The sequence below is a fragment of the Acomys russatus genome, chromosome 5 (assembly GCF_903995435.1).
Source record: "Acomys russatus chromosome 5, mAcoRus1.1, whole genome shotgun sequence".
Taxonomy (NCBI): domain Eukaryota; kingdom Metazoa; phylum Chordata; class Mammalia; order Rodentia; family Muridae; genus Acomys; species Acomys russatus.
This window is the reverse complement of record NC_067141.1, coordinates 16283188-16293925: the sequence shown is the minus strand read 5'-3', so window position 1 is coordinate 16293925 and position 10738 is coordinate 16283188. Positions and strand designations below refer to the sequence as shown.

The 10738-nt window shown below is 46.5% G+C and overlaps 1 protein-coding gene across 3 annotated transcripts in view; it reads right to left on the bottom strand.

The window, feature by feature from the left end:
* Positions 1-300: 300 nt before the first annotated feature.
* The window catches only part of Ptpre (protein tyrosine phosphatase receptor type E), a 74087-nt gene continuing 63649 nt past the window's right edge, over positions 301-10738 (bottom strand). For all 3 annotated transcript variants that reach the window (XM_051145491.1, XM_051145490.1, XM_051145488.1), the window contains 5 exons: positions 7763-7888; positions 6854-7020; positions 4395-4530; positions 2186-2293; positions 301-531 (listed from right to left, as the gene is read on the bottom strand). In XM_051145491.1, the coding sequence (XP_051001448.1) occupies positions 2219-2293; positions 4395-4530; positions 6854-7020; positions 7763-7888 (504 nt within the window). In that variant the 3' untranslated portion in view covers positions 301-531; positions 2186-2218. The remainder of the gene's footprint in view (positions 532-2185; positions 2294-4394; positions 4531-6853; positions 7021-7762; positions 7889-10738) is intronic.

The following is a 10738-nucleotide window of genomic DNA, read 5'->3' as shown; positions in this document are numbered from 1 at the left end:
TAGACACCCTGAAAAGATCGACCCTAAAGGCATTTCTTGATACAAGAAGTGCCTGGCATTCGAGGACCAAACTGGGGTGCCAAGGCGCATAGCCGAACTTTGTTTGGCTTGGGACCAGTGTGAGGTCACCTTTGTTCTGATGGGCTTGGGGTACAGAGTAGAAGCTTACTGCCCTCTGTCCTGCTTCAGTCAAAGCAAGGCTTGGACTTGAGGTCAAACATGGAGCCAAATGAGACTACTGGCCAGGGAAAGTTCCATGCTCTCTCATCGTCGTCATCATCATCATCATCACAGTCTTGTGCCTATGCTCCACCGCTGCACGGAGAAGGGGAGGCCGAGTTCAGTGCACGCAGTTAGCCCTGGGTGCAGCTGCTGATGGTCACGGTGGCCATTGTCTGACTGCACCCTTGCATGCTGGGTGCCGGCTTGTGCCTCTGGATGGAACTCAGAGCTGTGGGGGCTGAGAGAAGCTTGGTGACCTGTTCCCCTTTATGAGGAGGCGACCGACCCTGGGGTTGTCCCCCGTACACACTATAAATGAACAAGGACAAACAGGCATGATCAGTCCTTCATGGAGACTCTCTTTTTAAAAAGTAAAAAATAAAGTAAAAAAAAAAACAAAAAACAAAAACAAAAACAAAAACCAAAACGTACCCAAACTGCGTATGTTCAAAGCCTTCAGTGAGTTAGACCAGATGTCTCTCTCTTTTTTTTTTAAACATTGTGCTCATTTGCTAGGTATCTAAATGCCATAGGAAGATCATTTTGTTGAAGTCAATGTTTCTACATTCACCCTTCCCACCCCCGTCCTTCCCCTAACCTACTCCTCTCATGCAGTGTGACGTCACTGCCGCCTGCACTCGGAGGCCTCAGCAGCACTTCCATTCAAAGGTAAGTAAGACTTCAAGTTAGGATTTCTCTCTCTCTCTCTCTCTCTCTCTCTCTCTCTCTCTCTCTCTCTCTCTCTCTCTCTCTCTGTCTCTCTCTCATTTCTTTTAAATTAAAGACCGAGGAGTGGGACATTTAAAAAAAAACTGTACAAATCTAGATTTTAAGGTTTCCTTTCTTACAAACCATCTTAACTTTTTACAAAGAAAATCTGATATACCAAAATATGCCTGTCAGGAAGTTTACAGTGCAATTATTTGTGGTCATTTTACCTGTTCTACCAGTGTGTGTGTGTGTGTGTGTGTGTGTGTGTGTGTGTGTAAGACACTTTATCTCAGTGTAGAAGGGAGGAAAGTACCTTTGCATTGGGCCTGTAGGACCAGTTAAGGCCAGCACAGGCAGGAGGGCCAGTGAGAGGGACACTGGAAATGAGTTTGGCTGGATTCTGAGCCAGTCAGACAGGCAGCAGGTGGTTCCAGGAACACAGCTCTGATAGTTAGCTTGGGAGATACTGTAGATATCAAGTCTACAGTGGCAGAGACACAGCTCTCATAACTAAATGCCCTTTAAAACTCATGGGAAAGTCACCACCTACCCTTTGTGGGTCTGAGACCTGGATTTAGGTTTTAAAATATTTTCTGTTTTGTTTTGTTTTGAACATGAATTTTTTTGAGACAGAGTCTCACTGTAGCCCAAGCTGGCCTGATCTGAAAGCAATCCTCATGCCTCTGCCCCTCAAAGTGCTAGAAACACACTGCCATGCCTGGTCCCTTCTCTGATCTTTTGGATTTACAGATGAACCACATGGCTGAGACCCAGGACTTTACCCAAGCCTCCATGGACACTGTTTGCCACACCCTGATGCCCTGGGTCCGACAGTTGGTGGAGAGGGTAAATATGACCTGACTCTGACTCCTCAACCGTTTTCTCCACAAGGGCCTTCGTGTTTAGTGCCTTTCACAAACACATTTGACATATTAAGAGTTACATTTACAGATGCATGACGTGTGACATCACATGATGTGAATCTAGGAGAATTAAGATATTGACTGATATTAACAGAAATATATATCTTCCCAGATAGTATTTGACCTTAACACATTATTCCAATTTTTAAAAGGGCATTTAAGATTTAATAACCTCACAGCAGGTAGCCTTTAGAACATAACAAAAATATATACAAAGGAATTAGGAAGGATATTAATGTCCACTAGGAAATAAATTAACATGATTTTCTTTCTTTTCTTTTCTTTCTTTCTTTTCTTTTTCGTTTTTTTTTTTTACAAAATATACTGACCATTAAATTAAAAATATTTTAAGGCAGGAATCTTCATTTGAAATTTGCATAATCAGAAAATATATCGATAAAATCTTGTACCACTTTGTAGCAGAATTCATATTGCTCCTGAAAAGAAAATGAGAGTGTATTAGTGAGCTGCTCCACACAGTGCTTGATGCGTTTAATCAGAGGCTGCGGGAGAAGACCAGATGTAGGTCAGTCTGTTGATGCGTCAAAGACTGTGGCTCCTTCCCACACACCAGCTTCTGTTACCTAACATGGCTTTGAGGCACGAGACATGCTCCAAACCAAGCTGCTTCTCCATGTGAAAAACGTCAAATTTTAGCTTCACACTAGTGTATTTCCAGAATGGTCTTAGGAAAGCAAGTCTGCTTTCATATTGACATTGGAAAACATTTTGTGTATGTGTGCACCGACCTATGCGCACATTTGCATGTGTGCTGGTACACATGTGTTTGCTTGCATGTGGAGAGCAGAAGTTAACCTCAGGTGGCCTTTCTTAAGTGCTGTCTGACTGGTTTTTGAGACAGGGTCTCTCACTGGCCTAGAAACTGCCAAGTAGAATAGGCTGGCTGCCTGTGAGCCCCAGGAAACCTGTCACTACTGCTCAGGTGTGGGATTACAAGTACATGTGTGTGCACATGCTATCATGTGTGTGTGTGTGTGTGTGTGTGTGTGTGTGTGTGTGTGTGTGTGTGTGTGTGTGGCTCCTAGGGCAATGAAACTCAGGTTCTTATGCTTGCAAGACAAGCTTTATCAATACAGCTGTTTCTCAAGGCCAGGGTGTATGTGTGTGTGTGTGTGTGTGTGTGTGTGTGTGTGTGTGTGTATGTAAGAGCAGAGAGAGAAGGGGGGAGGAAAGGGAGAGAGTGGGAAAAGGAGGGAGGGAGAGAGTGGTTTGTTGTTTTGTGACAGAGTTTCATTTTGCTCATCCTAGCCTCATGATCTTCCTGCCTCAATCTCCCAAGTGCTGGAATTATAGGCATGTGCCGTCACATCTGCATGGAAACTATTTCTGAAGTAGAAAAAAGAACCATAGTTCTGACATCAAAGAGTAAAGTTCACACTGCCTAATTTATAACTGTAATTAAGCAAGTGAAAATCTTTTTTTTTTTTTTTTTTTTTTCTGAGACAGGGTTTCTCTGAGTAGCCTTGGCTGTCCTGCACTTGCTTTGTAGATCAGGCTGACTTTGAATTCACAGAGATATGCTTGCCTTTGCCTCCCTGGGTGCTGGGATTACAGGCATGTGCCACCACCCCTGGCTCATGATTTTATTTTATTTTATTTTTACATATTTATTTATTTAGTGTACGGTGGTCTGCCTGCATGTATGCCTGCGAGGGCACCAGATCTCATTATAGATGGTTATTAGCTACCATGTGGTTGCTGGGAATTGAACTCAGGACCTTTGGAAGAGCAGCCAGTGCTCTTAACCTCTGAGCCATCTCTCCAGCCCTCAAGTGATTTTATATTGATACAAATGTCATTAGAATTTGCAAGACTAAATGTCTCAGGTTTGTGTGGAGCCCTTCTATTATTACCGCCACAGCCCAACTATTGCACTCGGGTCGGGCTGCCTGTCAGGAACGTGTGCAGAGTGAACAGGTGGCAGAGAAGTCCTAATTAGGAGGCCCCAGGGAAACACTGACTGAGAACAGCCATTAACTCTGCACTTGCTCCTTAGACATGAAACATTTTAGAGCTCAGTGCGGAGTCTCTCCTTATATCCACGAAGTGTGCCCTGGGTAATGAAAGAGAATATGCAGAGCAATTGGATGTGAGGAGACCTGCTGCGCCCCCCCCCCCGCCCCCGCCCTGGCCAGACCCTTGAGGTTGAGTGAGACCTTCCAAAGACAGACAGACAGACCAAATGTCAACAGTGGACCGCAGAAACTAAGAAGCACCAGGCCTTTGAACTTCAGGGCTGCTTTTGAACTCCCCGTAATAGTGTTTTCAAATGGAAATAAAATTTGTGATGAGCTCCTTCTCCTGAGTCTTGCTGGGAAGACTCCCCCTAAGACTGGGGGCAAAGCTTTCCTGTGAAAGGCTGCTGCAGCTGGGTCAGGCTCTCTGGGACATGTATCCTCCCATCCACCCCCACCCCCACCCCATCCACTACACCGGGTGTTCCTTTAATGAAACCCACATCAAATACATGAAACAATTCTCGACTCTTCTGGAACATCAGACCGTTCAGAGCCTTACCAGGGTTTGCACCATGTGTGGCCTCTGAAGTCTTAAACTCTTCACAGCTTGAAACACATCTAGGAGACCCTCGGCTTTCACTCGCTCCAAAATGTTGCTGAGTGCTATGAATGTACCCGTCCGACCGGCTCCCGCGCTGTGGAGGAAACACGCTTAGTGAAGGCAAGGCAAACAAGAGTGCTCTCGGGATGAGACCCGGACACTTGACCTCCCTGCCCCCCCCCCCCGAAACCCCAGGGCAGAACTGCAGTGTCAGTCACTGAAAGGCACCACACACGTCTGACAGTTTGTGAGTGCACATCCAGGTAGAGGCCAGAGGCCCATGTTTGCTGCCTTTCTCTGTTGTTTTCCACCTTCTTTTTGGACAGGCTCTTTGACTGAACCTAGAACTCATTGTGGCACGGCTGTCTGCTTACCAGTCCCCTAGGGGCCTGTGCCTCTACTAGTGCGAAAGGTGCGCACAACCTCACCTGGCGTTTTATGTGGGTAAAGACGCTTGTATTGTACAGCAAAACACAATATTGACTGAGCCATCTCTCGAGCCCCTTGACTAAAGCTTAGAGGAACACACACACGCACCCATGCATGAACACATGCACGCACACCAGCAGGTATGCACGCATACACAAAACAGCAAGATCCAGCAAGCAGAACCTCGCTTCCTTCCCTAAGCATAGCAGTCAGGCACTGCCTGAAATGGATGGGGACAACTTAGATGCTTTTTAGTAGTGGTTCCTTGACGGACCGGACCATCAGCTCATCATTACCTAGGATGCATTAGAAACACAACCCTTTTCTCTTAAGTATCAGAAGAGACCCTGGTGAGTACCGAGGCCTGGTTTCTAGCGCATTTGACACCTAAAGGCAGCATTTCAGGGATGGCATAATAGCATGCTCTCCGCTAGGAATAAGGAGCTCCCCCGAAGATGGTGGTTGACCTGATGAGCCAGGCCTCTCAGAAGAGGTCTAGAAGAGGCTACAGGAGGCACTCTCTGGAGGGTCATGGTTGTCTTTGAACCTCTTGGAATTTCCACAAACGTGGAGATTCAGGATCTACTGTTGTGGTTTATTCCCATGGCTGCCACCTGGTGTCTGGGCTTGCAGAACTCACCTCCAGCTTTGCAGAGCAAAGAGACACTCAGCATTTCTAGTTCATTTTCAGGGATCTCTGGAGAGACTCCTGAGTCTGAAAACCGAGGTGCGAGCGCCACCTGCTGGCCAGGCATGGACTGCAGTAGGTGGGCTATCTACACAGGGAGAGTGTCCATCCCTCTTACTAAACAGGGGCTCTTTGGACAGCAAGGATAGGATAGTGGGTGGAAATAAAGAGTGTCCCTAAGTTGGAGTGAAATGTTCAGGAAATGAAACAACCACAGCTCCAGCAGCTAGCGAGAATCACCCAAGAATATAACCATTCTAAACTGCTGCTTGCCAGGGCTTAGCAAGTGTGGCCAAGATGATTGCAGCGGGTGGCATAGTTCAGGGCAGGCAGGACCAGCTCAGCCAGGGATGCAGGGGAGTTGCAAGTCTGCCATACGTTCACTGTCTCTCTATATGCTTCTTGCCACGGGCCTGGCTAGTTGGCTGTCTTGAGCCTGGATGTTGGAACAAGTTTACTTTAGAGATCCCAGACTGGGGTCTAGGGAGATAGCTCAGTTGGTAAAGGACTTGCCATGTAAGCACAAGGACCTGAGTTCAATCTCCAGGTATTACATTAAAAAAAAAAAAAAGCTGGGCACAAAGGTGAAAGCAGGAGGATCCCTGGGGCTCCCTGGCTACCCAAGGTAGCTTAACCAGCAAATGTGAAACCGAGGGAAGGTGGTTTATGCCTGAGCTTGGCCTCTGACCTTCATGGATTATACTATCTCATGATCACACACACACACACACACACACACACAGAGAGAGAGAGAGAGAGAGAGAGAGAGAGAGACCCAGCTAGACCTGTTCATAGGGGTCCGCATATTTCATCCTGTGCTTTCATTCAGCTACATTGAACGTTTCCCAAGCCAGGAGAGAGAGAGAAAGTGGGTAGTGAGGAGTGAAGTAGAGGGTGGGTAATGAGGGTGGTAGAGGGTGGGTAGTGGGGAGGGAGGTGGTAGCCAACGCCCCAGCTGCCTTTCAGAGTGAGCGCAGGTAAGCTGAAACCCAGGGGGGCATCTGAAGGTTATGCCTGGGAGGTTTAGGTGACTTCAACAGGCTCTAGTACCCTGTGTCCATCTTGACCACACCCCGCCCCCGCTGCCGCATGTGCATTCTGCATATGTAATGAAGTGGCTTTTGTGCCCACCTGTGAAGTTATGTGTACATGTATGAAAGGGAAGGTGACACACAGTCTAGGGAAACAATCCCCCCAGAGCAGCTATCCGGTTCTCCCTGGCTACAGTAGGTCTCTAGGAACATATGTCCTGCTTTGGCTGTCCAGCTGGGACAGGACCTGTGGGGAAGGGGCGGCTCACCTGCAGTGCACGGTGATGGGGTGGTTGCCTGTCTGCTGCTGCTGTTTCTGCACTGCTGCGATGAGGTCGATCATGCCTTTGCCTTCAGCAGGGATTCCGACCTCAGGCCAGCCGTGGAAATGGAATTGTCTCACCATGCGGACCTGCTCTTCCTGCCGGGCCAGGGGCTACAGACGGGAGAGAAGTCTCAGTGGAGGCTGTCCTCCATCCGGGCAGGGACCTGTCTGCCTGCCCATGGGTCCTTCTGGGTCTTGAAGCCCCTCCTAGGTAGTCCAGGGCCTGGCTAGCAGTGACAAGGCTTCCTTCTGGATCCCCATTAGTCTCTGCCCAGCCCTTTCAGGTTCCTTGGTGGGCTTCACTCAAAGATAAGACTCACAATTCTTGGGAAATTAGGCTCTGAGCTCTCACTAGGGGCTGGAGGAAACCCCAGGGCTCAGGTATCCACTGCTGACAAGTAGAGCTTTCCCAAACTGACTGTGATCCACCCTGCGAGCTCTTCTACCTCTCACCCAGCCAAATGGCATAGGCTTTGTGTAGTTAGAGCTAAAGGTCCAGTATGGACAGGGACAGTGAGCAATTTTAGAATGGGCCCAGGAGGCTTCCTCACGATCCTTCAGGTCCGCTGTTCCTCTATCCCCAGCTATGGCCACTCTCCCCAGGAGCGGTGGTTGGTACAAGACCCAGTAAATTAACCTCTTTGTCATCAAACTCATTCTCCAGCAGGAGGCAGGTGGCCATAGAAGCCAGAATTTCATGGGATGTCTACCACCGGATGTTCCACTAGTCTGGGACTTAAGAACAGATAGGTGGTGACAAGTTCAGGGCCCACCCTGGTACAGCAGGAAGCACATCCCAAGTGATGATGCTTTCTGAGGCCCATTGGAGTTTGGGGGATCACAGCAGTAATACCTGTTTGAAAGTAACCAGGAAGTCTCGTATGCTGATGGCTTCAGACAGGGTGTCACTCTTTATTTCTATAGTTATATCTCCGTGAGTCACTGAGCCCTCTGTTGGCCAATACTGGTAGCATTTATCCTAGGGGGACAAAATAAGATGTTTTTTGCTCTTGCAACTTATGGTGCAGAATTGATGTCAGGCTGTTTCATGTGACCAGAAAATCATTTTAAAAAAGATTTATTTATTATTATATATACAGTGTTCTGCCTACATGTATACCTGCAGGCTAGAAGAGGGCATCATATCACATTATAGATGGTTGTGAGCCACCATGTGGTTGTTGGGAACTGAACTCAGGACCTCTCAAAGAGCAGTCAGTGCTCTTAACCTCTGAGCCATCTCTCCAGCCCCAACCAGAAAAATCTTATGTGAGCTTGGATATGAAGCCTGTAACTATCTGCTGACCATGAGCAGAGAACAGGTCGGGAAAGACTCTGATATCTGGAACTTTGATGCGTAAGAGAAAAGAGGATTTATTCACTGGGTGGAACTGGAAGATGAAATTGAATTCCAGACTCACTGTGCAAAAGAAACACGCCTTTTGTGAGGTGCCTTGTCATAGCAGTGAGGAAATTAATAACACAGGTAAGAGTCACAGGAAAGCATCTTACCCAACATTCATAGATATGTAAGGTGATGTTCCACCTTGTGGGCATGAGAGAAATGCCAATCAAAGCCACAAAAACCTACATTAACATCCACCTAGCAAGGATCAGGGTGCCTGAGAACTCAAGGCCCTCCAAGCACACTAGGCATGCCAATGAATATGTCTCATTCACTGTTGATATTCATTTTAAACACCACTTTGGATAGCAACCAGGAATTCTCACTCTTGTACAGACTGCAATGTGACATTTCATCTACTTGGCACCTGCTAACCCCTGGCAGCAAGAAAACACATCACCACTGGTTACCGTGCAACAGCATGGCACTGGCCCCGCTGTCAAGGATGGAAGGAGGCCTGAATAAGTGGATGCAGGATGTGTGTTCTGGGTTATCAGAACACAATGAAAAAAGGGCTGATTCACAGTCACAGACAGAAGCATAAAAAACAAAAAACCAGCAAAGCCATTATTCTATCTAGAAAAATCAAGCCCCAGAAGATTGCACACAATGAAAATCTTTATATAAATTTGTAATACATGCAAAATAAAGTAACTGTTTTTTAGGCATGAATGTACATTTTAAAAAGGTTTATTTATTGTATATGTGTGGGTATTTTGCCTGCATGCATATATATATATATATATATATATATATATATATATATATATATATATGTGTGTGTGTGTGTGTGTGTGTGTGTGTGTGTGTGTGTGTGTGTATGTGTGTATATTTGTGTGTGTGTGTGTGTATCATGTGCATGCCTTGGTGCCATGGATCCCCTGGAACTGGAGTCACAGACGGTTCTGAGCTTCCATGTAGGTGCTGGGAATTGAACCTAGGTCCTCTAGAGAAGAATCCAGTGCTCCTAACAGCCACAAATACATATGATTTAAAGGTGCTCCCCTCTGTTGGCTTTATAATCTGGCCTTGAACTTACCTCATAGCAGAGGATGAGAGAAATTCTCTAATCCTGCTTCTGCCACTTCCCAAATTTCTGGGATTATAGGTACATACACTGTGTCCAGCTGATTGTATGCACACACACACACACACACACACACACACACACACACACACACACACACACACCATCAAATAACATATCCACTAGGACAGCTTTAATCAGAGGACAAAACAGCAATGTTGCCAAGAATGTGTAGAAGTCAGAGCCCTTGAACCCTGGGATTGGGAGTGTAAATGGGCTTGAGGAAGCAGAGGCAAAGAGCAGAGGGACCAGATTTGGGTTCTCAGCATCTGTATCAGGCAACTCACAGTTGCCCACAACTTCAGCTCTAGGAGATCTGACCCCTTCTTTTGGTCACTTATATGAACCCCTCCAAGCACATAATTTTTAAAATATTGAAAATGTTGAGTCATCAAAGTGTATGATATAATTACATTATAAGGAAGCGATTTCACTCAAAGGCATGAAGGTGAGAAACACATGTTATTCCTGTGCAAAAACATGAACACAAATGTTCCCAGCAGCAGTATTCCAAGAGCCCCAAAGTAGAATTAGTACAAATGTCCATCAACTGTTGCACTGGCAAGTACAAACTGCACAACCATTCACACGATGGAATATTGTCAAAAACTAAAGAATGAAGTCAGTAGTAAGTGCTCAGCCTTAAATGGGACATCTAATCGACCCTGCCCTGTCCTGGCCTCACCGAGGAAAAGGAGCATCACAGAAGCTGGGGCAGAAGAAAACAAGAGAAGAGCCAGAAGATGGGGAGCAGAGCTGTGACATGCCACCTTCTGGACACGGCATGACCATTCCTTAATGAACTCACTGCAACGTTAGTTACTGGCTCTAGACCCACTCAAGAGTAAGCTAAGAACCAGACAGCATCCTGACAGGAAGCATTAGTCGGAACTCAGTGGGTTACAAGAAAAAGGGAAGTTGAGGAGAGAAGATGGGAGCATGCTGGGGGCACCTGAGGGAAGAGGAATGGGAGGATGTGATCATGATGCATTGTTGATATATGTTAAATTGTTTAAAGAAAAGAATGAAATCCTGTTTATGCTACAAATGGATGAGCCTTGATGACATGATGGAAAATGAGGACTCACTCCTCAAACAGCACATACTGTGCAACTGCATTTATACCCATGTCCCAAAAGCAAGTCAATAGAGTCAGAAAGCTGGCCAGTGGTTGTCTGGGGGCATAGAGGGGCAGGGGTGGCCTGACTATTAATGGAACAGGGTTTCTTTTTGAGGTAGTGACCATAGTTTGGAGTTAGACAGAAGTCATGCTTGCCCAACACTGTGAACACATTAATACTTAAAAGAGTGTTCCCTCAAAAGGAAGGACTGAAGGG